Source organism: Athene cunicularia (genome assembly GCF_003259725.1).
Source record: "Athene cunicularia isolate RWA chromosome 1 unlocalized genomic scaffold, athCun1 chr1_part2, whole genome shotgun sequence".
NCBI lineage: Eukaryota > Metazoa > Chordata > Aves > Strigiformes > Strigidae > Athene > Athene cunicularia.
In genome coordinates this window covers 66,115,306-66,127,593 of record NW_020799092.1, presented here as the reverse complement: position 1 = coordinate 66,127,593, position 12,288 = coordinate 66,115,306, and the positions used below count along the sequence as shown (strand labels likewise).

Here is a 12,288-nt window from a genome sequence, read left to right as displayed (position 1 = left end):
GCTTTTTCTTTGTTTGCTCTTTTTTGTTTCTAAACTTATTTTGTGCAGTAATATTTTGTGTTTGGTCTGTCTTTGGAAGACAAGCCAAGTACTGATATTAACTGCTAGTAGTTCTACTAGTATAATAATTGAATCTGTGTGCAGTGACTTAGCTGTATCTAATCTGATATACTATTTACTGTAGAAAAGTTGTATTTTAAGACAGATGCATTTAGCACCGTGTGCTTTCACCATAGCAAAGGGTGTCCATCAAAGAGCAACACTTTCAAAGGTTATGTTGAGATTGCACATTAGACTTTTAGCAGTAGTGTAGTGCGGTAGTCCAGAGTTAACTTTACTGAAGTAATTAATGAAAATTACTGCATTACAGACTTTTTATTTTAGGAAGAGTAGTTAGCCAAGTTCTCTTTAAAAGCACATCTTAAATGTTGCTGTTTAAGTTTTGGAATTGTATTTATTTTTCTGCAGCTTCAAACAGCAGCATCCAGAAGTTACGTGGGCTCAAGTGCCCCAACTGGAATAAGCAAAGATGAAGACACAAGTCGTTTTCATACCACCAAGAGGGGGAATTTCCATGAAGTTTTTAACCTGTCAGAAAATGAGCGTCCTTTGGCAGGTATTTCACAAGAGGAAGGCTTCATTAGTAGAGTATTTTCTGAAAAGTCAAGGATATTTTAAAGTTGAATTCCCTTTCTGTACAATGTACAGGTATAAGCTTTTGGCTAAAAAGACTCACTTTAAATTAGGATGAACAGAAGACAGTGTCTTCATGCCACATCCTTGCAGTTCTTTGAAAGAACGCACAGCCTAGTATGCCTTTTGTGTTAATGCAAATGGAATAGTCAAGTTAAAGGGAATAATTGTGTCGGTGAGGTGTTTTGGATTTAAAAAAAAAAAGAAGTGTTAAAACAGATGTTATGATGTCTAAGAACACCTTATTTAGGCTTTCCTTTATAAAGACTTCTAGTTTTAGGTATCTGAAGTTTGAATTTTCAGTGTTTTCCGTTGGTTTATAAGGAAATTGTTGGGTGCAACGCCTGTGTCTGTCTGTCTTAAAGTAAAATTTTTTGTTATGACTTTTTCAGTGTGTGAAAATGGCTGGCGCTGTTGCTTGATTAACAGAGATAGGAAGATGCCGACAGACTACATCAGGAATGGAGTTCTTTATGTCACAGAAAAGTGAGTCACTGCACTCCTCACATTTCTTAGGAGGAAAATGCAACAGACTTTGAAAAATTTAAATCTAAAAGTAATCCTTTAATGGTGTTTTGAAACAAAAATGCTTTTTCATGGTGCTTTAAAACCTCAAGAAAGTGCCATAGGAGAAGGAGAGCTGAATCTGGGAAGTAGTAATGCTTAACAAATGTGATTCTGGCTTGGAAAGGCTTGCATAAGAATGGAGGGTAGCTCTGTATAGTCAGGTGTTGGTAGCTGCAGTTCTTGATGTGTCTAACATACTAACTATACTAAAAAAGAAAACTAAAAGCTAAGTGTATTTGGAGAGTTGTGATCCTTGATTGACAAATACTCTTAGTTTCTTTTTTTAAAGCAAATTGAATGTATAGCTTCCTTGAAACAATGGTCAACAAAAAGAAAATAGAAATTCAAGCCTTGGTTTCAAAACTAGTACTTGATCATTATATTTTTTTTTAATCCTTACTTAACCGCCAGCCTTCCAGGGCTGAATAACTATAGTCACTAGTGTTTGGGTCTTGCACTGAAATTCCTTTGGAGTGTAATGAATGGAAATAAAGCTCATCTGTATGCAGCATCACCTAATGATGGAGAACACTCTTCAGCGTTTAGAAATCTGAGCTTTTGTCTGCATCACAATAACATGAAACCAAACTCAGCGTTTTCCATTAATCTTCTTTTAGGATGGTAAAAGATTTATAAGCCTTTTGAGATTAGGTATTTCAGCTGTTTAAGGATATATGTGCTTCCTGTGTCTTTAAAATGCTTGTCACGTTTAAACATTCAGTGAAGTAATATAAATACAAGGGGTTTTTGTGTGCGTGTGTGCATACCGTATGTTCTGGGCTTTCAAACATGTTAGCCAGTTGATAGAATTTATGAATGTTTGCTCTAAATTACAAACAATAACTGAATTGTGTATTGTGTACCTTTTTCTTTTTTTTTTTGAAGCTGATTTTAACCTATGAGGTTTCAAACTAGAAGTGAAAGGAGGGATATTGAGAGCTTTGTTTTAGAATACTGTATCAAAATGAGAATTTTCTTTCCTTGTCTTTAGTTACTTGTGCTTTGAAAGCTCCAAATCCGGCTCATCTAAAAGAAATAAAGTTATAAAGCTAACGGATATAACAGATATTCAGAAGGTATGTCTAGTTTGTGTTTCAAATAGGTAACAAAGCTGGTTTTCTGTTCAGGTAGTCCTAACTTGCCTTTTTTCTTATGTTATTTTGAAAAAGCATACCATTGTTAATTTTTATAAGTAAAATGTAATTATTTCATGAAGAATATTGCCCAAAACTACTTGTTTATCCATTTGGGCTCAGCACAAGCAAACTCAAATGTGAACATAAAACCAAAGTAGTTTAGTAAACCCTTATGCTCCTGAATTATTTTAAAATTAAGGTTGTGTTGTTTCTCAACTCCTGTACTGACTAGAGCTGTGCAGGCTTTAAGATTTATTGTTAACAGGAGTTGTGTAGTACTAACTTCAGTTTGGGTGTTGATATCAGTAGATGGCACCATCTTAAAAGCACATGCCTCAGAAGTATGAGTGATTATTGTCAGTGGAGAGAGGTAGATCATTAGAATAGCCAAACTGGATCAGACTGGAGTTTCATCTAGTTGGGATCCCATTACTAACAGAGTCAAGAGGAGGATGGTTGGAAGCATGACAAGTACAATGGAATCCTTCCTCTGGTTGAGTTTTATTAGCCTGCAGTCACCAATGGCTTTATAGGTGCCTTGCATCACTGTATTGTGTTTAATGTTACTTTGTTACCCTCTCTGAACTTGTCCTACTCTTTAAACACAGACACGGCTGCTTACTGCTCATGTTGTGGCTGTGAGTGCCACAGACTCAGTCATGCTGTGCAAAGAAACACCTCATCCCAGCGTTTACTGCTTAAGTACCTCCAGATTTTCAAATAAGTCCCTTCTATTTATATCACATCTATAAAGCAGACAACTTACACATAACTTGAACATTGCTATTCAGATTAATAATTCATGTTGATAGATTTTAAACATCATACTTGAATTAATGCTGGATTGTTGTTTGTTAGGTTTTTACTGTCATAAAGATCCTTTTGCATCTGTGTAGTTTTTTTAATGAAGAGGAGACAAGGATCATGCAGCCAAGCATAAAAATGTATTCTGCCTGGTTTTATTTGAGGGTGGGAAACAAAAGACCAGTCTTGGGGTCTCTTCCCCCTTGGGAATATTCCCCAATTCAGCCACTGTATTCCTTCTTAGCATTACAGACTTTCTTTGAAAAAACAAACCAAACCAACAAAATTAAAAGAGCCTATACATACCCTGTTTGTCTATTTAATTTTGAAAAAATAAGCTTTTTTCTCATCTGCTTGCTGCTCCTTTAAACAGTGGTTGAATGTTACATCTAGGGAAACCTGTAGGTGATACCCACAAGCACACTGTCAGGTATGTATATACACACAGGATGCACCATGCAGCTGCCAGTGTGGCCCCTGGCGCTGCGGCTGAGCCAGCTCTCGCACACCGCAGCGGTTCCGGAGTGCTTGGTTTGGGGCTGGTTCCAGCAGGCAGGCTGGGTGCTGCCACCACGCGTGGGAGGAAGAGGAGAGGCAGGTTCTCACTTTACCCAGTGACTCTGGGGTCAAAGAACAGCATCTGGCCTCTTCTTGTTTTTAATAGACGTCTTATAGTTGTGGATGGGAGGATACACCAGTGACAAGTCATGTAACCTTCTCAGCACATTTTGCAATTAATCATTATGTAAGATACCTTTGGTCTATTTTTTTTTCTTCTTTTTCTTTTTAGTATAAAGTGCTCTCTGTTCTCCCAGGATCAGGGATGGGTATTGCTGTATCAACACCATCTACACAAAAAGTAAGTAGCTGGCTATATCTGCATTGCTATACTTGACTTCGTGTCTTTGTCTTCTTTCTCTGGCTAGCACCAGCATAAAGACTTATTTTTTCCTTATGCCAGTGGGTTGGTTTGTTGGTTTGTTTTTAAATTCAGTTGTCTATTATTCAGTATATTTGGCTTCAGAATTTTAATTTAAACATTTATCTTGTTCTACTGCGTCTGGACTATTTAACACTTCAGAAAGATTTGCTTCATTATTTCACTACCTCCATTGACTGTTCCAGCATCCTTTATCAGGAGCATGGGGGCTGCTGTGCAGTGCAGTCTGAAACAAAAAGCTGATGGCTTGAGAGTATCAGTGGGTGAGGAGGGTGCAGTGGCCTGACCCTCAGATGCGTTTTTTCTATTTCAGTCTTACAGTGCTAAAGATTTAAGCTTCTCTGTATGACTGAACCTTGTTTTAAACTAATCACCTATGAATAACTTTTCTCCAAGTCAGACAGCTATTGTACCAGGCTTTCTACTTGTTGTTTGATAATGAGAAGTACTTCTCAATTACAAGGTTGAAAATGTTTATCTACCTAAATAAATATTCTATGAGATGAAACAAAGAGGCATTGATAAAGATTTCTAAAAATCTTTAATGAAGGCAGAGGTCAATCATGAAATCATCGTGCACTGAGTGGATGGAGAGGGAAGAGTGTTGAAGCATTCTCTGTTGCTACTACTCTGTGCAGTTGCATTTTATTCCATAGTTGTTTTAAGAAGCAGATGGATAAGTGAAAAAAGTCTTAGAAATTCTGCCACAGATCCAAGGATTTAGTGGAGAGAGAGATTCTTATGGCTTTATTAATGCACTTTGGATACAGTTCATCTCCTGTTCCTATTGATTTGGCCAAAACTATACCTAGAAGAAGATTTTTCATTTCCAGACTGACATGATCTTTTTTTCTGTCATTTAGCCTTTGGTGTTTGGTGCCATGGTTCACAGAGATGAAGCTTTTGAGACAATTTTCAACCAATATGTAAAAATAACCTCTGCATCATCAAGCAGCGAGAGCTAGTATCTTATCTTAGAAGATCTAAAGGAAATTTTCTTATTTTACAACTTGGTAGTGAAAAAAAAATGAACATCCTCATCTATTTTGCAATAATTTTTCTTGTCTGGTGGTTTATATTCTATCTGTTACATAAATCAAGTGTATTTTATATATGCCTTCATGTTTGTTTTTAAGGTTTTTGTAAAAAAAGAAAAAAAAAAACAAAATGAAACAAAACAGTGAAAGTGCTATCATCACTATTAGCCTTGCACATTAAGCACTTTTAATGTTTATTTACTGACATTAAAAGCTGGGAAGATACTTGGAGAACTCACCAAATAACAAAGTGAAACAGATTGATCCCTTTAGCTCTGCTGATATCACTAGGGATACATTTGTCCCTTTATCTTAGTTATTTTTCCCAAGATGTGAGAATGATGACTGCAGCAGCCTGAAGTCTCTTTCTTCAGCTCAAACTTTTTAATTAGGTTCTTTATTAAAACTGACAGCAACACCAAGGAAGTATTCTCATCTTAGCATTTCAGTATTTATAACTGCACTTAACTCCTCCTTGCTAATTCTTGCATTGCAGAAGGATATTTTAACAGTTTGGTTAGGTTCAGTTTTTCCTACATAGACATTTAAATTGCTTGTACAGTGAATCGGAGGAGAAAGTTTATAACTGTATCTTCCTTTCCTAATTAACCAAAGTAAGAGGAAGAAAGGCAGGCAGATACTTTTTATAAAAGAGGGCACCAAAATGTTGTTCCTAAAATGTTAGGCATCATATATTTGTATTTCTGTAGATAATTGTCACAGAAGGGCTCAGCTATTGCACATGTTGTATGTACAAGGTCTTTGTATGTTAATGTATTAAAGACTTGCAGGCTTTTGTGTTGGAGGAGGTGGGAATAATTAAACTAAGATGTGACCTTTTTTTTTTTAATTTGACTTTTCTCTTGAGTTACCTTATAATAAAATAACACTATAATAGAGAAGCTGAAAGCAGTAGTTCCTTTTCAAAGCATAATTTGAGGGACTGTCTTTCCCCTTCCAGAATTAATTTTTAGTAACAGTTAAACACAACTGCCAGGTAAAACAGGAAGGCTGTGCTCCTCCTCTAAACTCTCTCAGACCTTTCTAGCAGCAAAGCACATATTGACCTTTGTCTCTAATATTAGAAAGCTTTTATACTCTATATAATAGCACCCATCTGAGAGGTTTAGATTTTTATTTGCATTTTCATGAAAGCACAGTAGGAGTTATGCCAAGCCTTCCAGTATGTCTTTTCCTTTGCTGTGTCTTTTGAGTTGAGTAGTATTGATGTCTCCAGACATTATATAAATGTCCCCCAAAACAGCAATGCAGATGCAAATTCTTATGTTAAAATGGGACTTAATTTCATGGATTTTTTTTTGTCTCTTCTTTTTTTTTTTTTCTTTTCTTTTTTAAGCAAGATTTTTCTTTCTCTATAGGGAAGGGAGTAAAATGAAGAAGGGAGAGGGGAGGCAAACACCAAAGTGTGTTTAACTCTTAGTACAGTAAGGTCTCTCAACAAATGCAGCAGTAATGAAGAAAGTGGCAGTCAAACTGTACAAACCTTTTTCAGTCTAGCCATGAAGAGGTATGATATGAAGAACTTAATATGGACTTCATATGAAGAAATACTGTTGAATACTCTGATTTGGTTGAGTATTGTAAAGTGAAACACTGATGGGGTAAAACTCTGCCCTCAGTGGAAATGTGAACAAGAATGCATGAGAATCCCCTGTAATGGCTGAAAGGCTATTTTTGAGTTCTCCCTTCAGAGTAGCACTTGAATATGTCTTTATGTGACCTGAAAAAGGGGTGCTTTTCTAACACCTCTTTAGGTATGGTGTAACTCAGGGCCTGAAAACTTAAGATATAAGTGAAGCTGGTGGGAAATCCATTTTGCCACCATCTAACACAGTTGTAGCTTGACAGTTTATGGTTTATTCACTTTACACATACAGGTTTTATGTTTAAGTAAAAATCCTTGATCTTAAATTTTTCTCATCAAGCCTACTTTAAAATCAATTAATCTCTTTTTGTAATTGCAATTGTAATTGTATTATCATTTGGCTTTCCTTTCTAGAAGCTTCCCTGAATAGTAAGTGTGGCTAACAAATAGGCATTAAAATCGCTTAATGTTATATAAATCTTAATCAGATTCATTCATTTTGTCTTAAGAAAAAAATCCCTTGGGTATGTTTAAGGTTATCCTTTTTTTTTTTGAAGAAACAGAAAACTATATTTTTTACAGAGAGCATGCTCTTTTTCTTATTTTTGTATCATTTTTCAAGTGTAATTTATACCTTCACTCTGATCATAACAGCAGTTTCAGTAGGGAATTAGTTGATTTGTACTTATTACCTCCTCCCCCTCCCACCCTTCACTGGTTGACCCTAGTATATAGGGTTGTCCTAGATTCTGGTTTCTGGAGAAGCTATAGATCCTATGCTGATGGTGCCAGGGCAGTTAACTATACCTAGGCTTCGGAGAGGGAGAAGAGAAATCGTTATCCTTTTCCCAGACTGGAATGCCTTGTGTACAGTATGCTCTTAAATTTTTTTTCTGGACAAAGGAATTAGAAACTTCATATAAAATATGTTGATGTTTGAAATTAATCTGCACTTTAACAGTGTGAATTTAAAAAGTGATTCTTAAAGCAGTAAACCTAGTGCAAACTGCAATGCAACACTGTTTCATTCTAAGATACAGAAAACAGACTGGATTTTTTTAAAAAAATAGAGTTGTAATATAACTGACAAACGTGTATATATTTTGCAAAGTTCACTTTACATTGGGTTGTCCAGGTTCCCACTACGTAACTGCTCCTGTGGCATATGTGACTTCAGAGAAGCTAGAAGGTAACCTTGATGTGTTTACTCATGCTTTTCCTTCTGCTACATCCTCCCAAGTTTGGAGAGCAGGAGGGGATGGACAGTGAGTAAATATATACTTGTATAATTACACTGAAGCTCTCACCTTAAAGTCCAATCTTCCTTCATAGTTTTGCAGTATAGACTGTTGTACTTCAGTAACAGGCTAAGTCGTACCACTTAATGTAAAGTGCTACTTTCTAATAGCAGAAAGTGATTTTCTTGTCATTCTGTCTGTCTGTTTGCTGTTTATATTTGCAATTCTGTTGATGTCTGTGGTTCATTGCTGGATCATTCATGTGTAATTGGATTTAACTTCTTTAGAAGTGCATTAGTTAGTTTGAGTCCCTTTTAAAGAGAAGAAAAAAGGGATATGAAAACTGACTGCTTTAATTCTTTATCGGTGACCATTTAAATTCAAAAGGCAAAAAAAGCTGAAATATGAAATCATGCCTTTCTGTGCACTGTAGCTTTTGTGAGGCAAGATTGAATAAAACAAGCTATTTATTAGTAGCAACATCACACAGGACTCCAGCAGCAAAACCCTACCCTCGTTTCTGCAGACAAAGAGAAAAGAGATTTTAGCCAATCGTGAAGAGATGAAAGGATGTACTTTTTTTTGGCTACTTAAACTTGTATTAAAAACACTGGTAGTTTTTATTGAATTCTGTACATTTCGCAGATGTTTAATTTCTACTAATCATTGAAATATAATGGATGTTAAAATTTTTATGTCTGAAGTTTGAGTCTATATTTTGAAGTTGTAAATAATTCATTATCAGTGTAACTTTTGTTTGACAAAAGACTTATACTGTATGAAGAATTGAAATAATGAAATGATTTGCCCTGTACATTTTTTAAGGAAATCTTGTTTGTTTAAAAAGTCTTGTATAAATTATAATTTTTATTTAAATAAACCTAAAAATGCTTTGTGCTAATGCTTTTTAGAAACTTTAATAACTTACCTATCAAAACTACACCTTATTTCTTGGAGCAAGGTGAGTTAGTGCTTTTTGGCAGATTCATAGCCACCTCAAGGCCTTCACTGGGAGGGAGGGAGGTGAGTTTTGTTTCTCCCTGCTGTTGAAGCCCAAGGAACATGTTTTTTATTTTAAATAATCCTTTTAATGTGTTGGAGTGTGTATGTATATTTTTGGTTAGATCTTTGTAAGTACATCTGTCACTTTGTAATCATACAGTTAATTTAAGGGGTGAAAAAGCAACCAGTGATTTCTAAGGTGCTGCTGCTGCAGGAGGGCGAGTGACACCGGGTTGTTCATAAGTCATATCTGTCAGAGCTCCTTTGTGAAACAAATAGCCGCAGACTGTGCTGCAGATGAGCACTGGAAGTAAGGATAAGCCCTTTTCCACCTCAGAGGTATGCAGGTGTGCTCAGCAGAAGCGTTTCGCATCCAGATATGGCTGTTCTGCAGCATCTGCGGTCACACCAACATGTACTGAATTGCTGAGCCTTTGGTCATGCTTTTGTGCAACCTGTAATGCTGCTGGGGATAAATGGCAGGGCTTCTTTGCCTGTGATGTCTGCCAGGGAGGCTCGCTGCCCAGTGCTGGCTTTCACTGAGTACACAGGCCTTTGTCTGCCATTAGGGATGTAATACCAGGAGTGAGCTGCCCCGTCATCTAATCCAGACCTATTTGTTTGCCTCTACAATACTCCTCTCTGTGTTTTGCTCAGCTGAAATAGATCAGTCTGTGACAGATCCTCTGGTCCTGAATGTGTGCTGCTCTGTTTATTTCGATATTTAGTTTTCTCATGATGGCAGCGATGCATCTGGCAATGCAGTGGTGCTTTTAAGGTGGTATTTTATGTGTTCTGACAATACTTAACTTCACACTTCTATTACTTTAATGCATTTTTCATTAAATATTTGTACAAGATAAGTTGCATCTCCAGCAGTACTCACAGAGATTGGATTCAACCCTGCCTGCCTCTGAAGCCTCATGGAAGGGAGAGTGTGGAGCCTGGGAGTCTCGTTTCAGCTGTAGACTGCATGGTACTTGGGAGGAGGGGATGGTCATCCTGAAAATGCCACTTGCTTTCTCACTTGTTTTAGTATCACATGAAAATAACAGAATTGAATTGAATGAGCTGTTTACGTGCTCTTGGTGTAACCCTAATGCCTGTGCAAGGAAAGGAAGCATGCTGATGGCAGTCCACAGGGTATCACCAGCACACACTGGCTTAATGCATAGGAGCAGGTAAAAGCATGGCCTTGTACAGTACCTGGGTTAATGGTAAAGGACAGTAAAGTTACAGCATTCAACTTGCAGAAGTGGAGGGGGTTCTTTGCTGTTACTTTTAAGTAAACTGAGTTCTACTGGAATCCCTGGATTCACTATATTTCTATTTAGACAGTTTTAGGATAAGCTAAATGTTTTACCCATGAATTATTAGCTCATCTCAGACCTTCAAATATTTTTCCTACATCATGAGTAAAAAGTATTAAAGATGTGAGGGGTTCCTGTTCTATGTTGGGAAGTTGGCATTGCAAAAGGAACAGTTCCTTGCAGCAACAGTGTCTTCACTGGGCTGTGGATGTTCTAAAAGTTATTGGCTTAATGCAGTGCCTCGAGGATGTAGTTGTTGTGAACATATCTTTGAAATGTTTAGCCTGAACTGATGCTCTGTTTGACTAGGTTGGATTTGGTTGGGAGACAGAGATGAGGGGGGGAAGGTAAATACCTGTTTCTGTGTTTAAATAGCTGTGTCTTCTCCATACCTTGTGAGCTTCACAGCCTATTTGATATGTGAATTAGGCAAAATCTCTGCTTTTGCATCCTCCACTGAAGTTCTATCTTTTCCAATTTCTGTGGAAAATAGTCACATTTGGAGAATTATTTCCTTCAGTCGTCCTTTTTCACTATGCTTTTCTATTAAATACCAGATTTGTTTATAGCTTCTGCCTTACACTTCACCCTCCCCTAATCCTCTGTATTTGTTTTCCATTGTTTTCTTTCTTGCTTTATCTCGTGCATATACAAACCTTCTTCCAAAACCACTTGGCCCATTTGGCCTACTGCATCCCTTTTTATTTATCCTCTGCTCTTTATTTCATCTCTGGGTGATCTCGTGTGAATGGATAAAATCCTGCTAGCACTTGCATGCTTAGACCAGAAATGTCTCTTTATCCTCACTTCATTTAGTAATTTGTGGCTGGCTTTTGCCTTACAGTCTAGCTGAAGGTTCAAGCTGAATTATGTCTGAAGAGAAGTTGCTCTTTTTTTTCTATTCTTAAATTGCCCAAATTTCTGGTTTGCTGTCTCTGTGACTACTTGGGGTTTGAATTGAGAGCTTTCCTCTGTTTCCTCTTAACTGGGTGTTTTTGCTGTCTTGTTCCAGTTTTCTTCCTCTGACAAAAATACCCTCATACTTTCAGTCCTGATTATTTAGAAATACTGACTGACCATGTCCTGATGAGCATGTCACAAGTTCACTAAAGCTGCCTCACACCTGTTACATCTTCCTTTGTCTGTAAATTGGAGCTAAATTACTATCTCTGCTGGTTTAGATTACTCAGTGGCTTCTGTTTTCTCATGCCGACATGTCATGTCTTTGCTCCTGATGACCCGCACAATTGAAGGGAGATGATGCTGCTTGAAACCGTTGAGCGAGCTCTTCAAAGTGGACAGTCACTTCTTGACGAAGCCAGTTTTCTTACTGGTGCAGGCTTATGTCAAACAAAACATGTCTATTGAGAAATAAATGTAGAAATAGCTGCCTGCTGCAAAACAGTGTTTGGGAAGGACTGAACCAAAGCCAGGATTTGCATAAGCATCTCCATGTGATGCTTGAGCACAGGGTTGAACTTTTAACCTCTCACAGCTAAATCAGTAAGACCTTCTGAAAATCCTCTCTCTATTTTTTTAGGTCAGATCTGTATTTGGGAAAGAGTGCTCCTAGTATAATGTCTGTAAATCAACTATATTCAGTGTTATTTTTGCTTTTTGAAGTCTCCTCTGACCAGAAACATTAACCAGCCACACAACAGGAATAAGGAATAAGACTCACACGAGCTGTTTCTAAACCAAATAATCCTTAAAACTGTCATGCAGGTCTATAAATTCGCAGAGATGATGTCTGAGAAACATTCAGGAACAAAATAAGCTCTTTGCAAAAAAAGAAATGATCAAATGGACATTTGTGGAGTATATATATATATATATATAAAAACAGTAGCATTTACCTTCCTTAAGTCTCAGAGTGTATGGTACAGTATATTAATGCAAAGCTTTCCTGTATTCAAATAGGTTTTCCTTGCAATACCCTGTGTTCTTCTGCATAC

At 37.0% G+C, this 12,288-nt stretch overlaps 1 protein-coding gene across 2 annotated transcripts in view; it reads left to right on the top strand.

The window, feature by feature from the left end:
• Positions 1 to 8,922, top strand: part of GRAMD4 (GRAM domain containing 4) — a 53,607-nt gene extending 44,685 nt beyond the window's left edge. For both annotated transcript variants that reach the window (XM_026868138.1, XM_026868137.1), the window contains 5 exons: positions 469 to 616; positions 1,086 to 1,179; positions 2,252 to 2,336; positions 3,991 to 4,059; positions 5,004 to 8,922. In XM_026868138.1, coding sequence (XP_026723939.1) covers positions 469 to 616; positions 1,086 to 1,179; positions 2,252 to 2,336; positions 3,991 to 4,059; positions 5,004 to 5,105 — 498 coding nt within the window. In that variant the 3' untranslated portion in view covers positions 5,106 to 8,922. The remainder of the gene's footprint in view (positions 1 to 468; positions 617 to 1,085; positions 1,180 to 2,251; positions 2,337 to 3,990; positions 4,060 to 5,003) is intronic.
• The last annotated feature ends 3,366 nt before the right edge of the window (positions 8,923 to 12,288 follow it).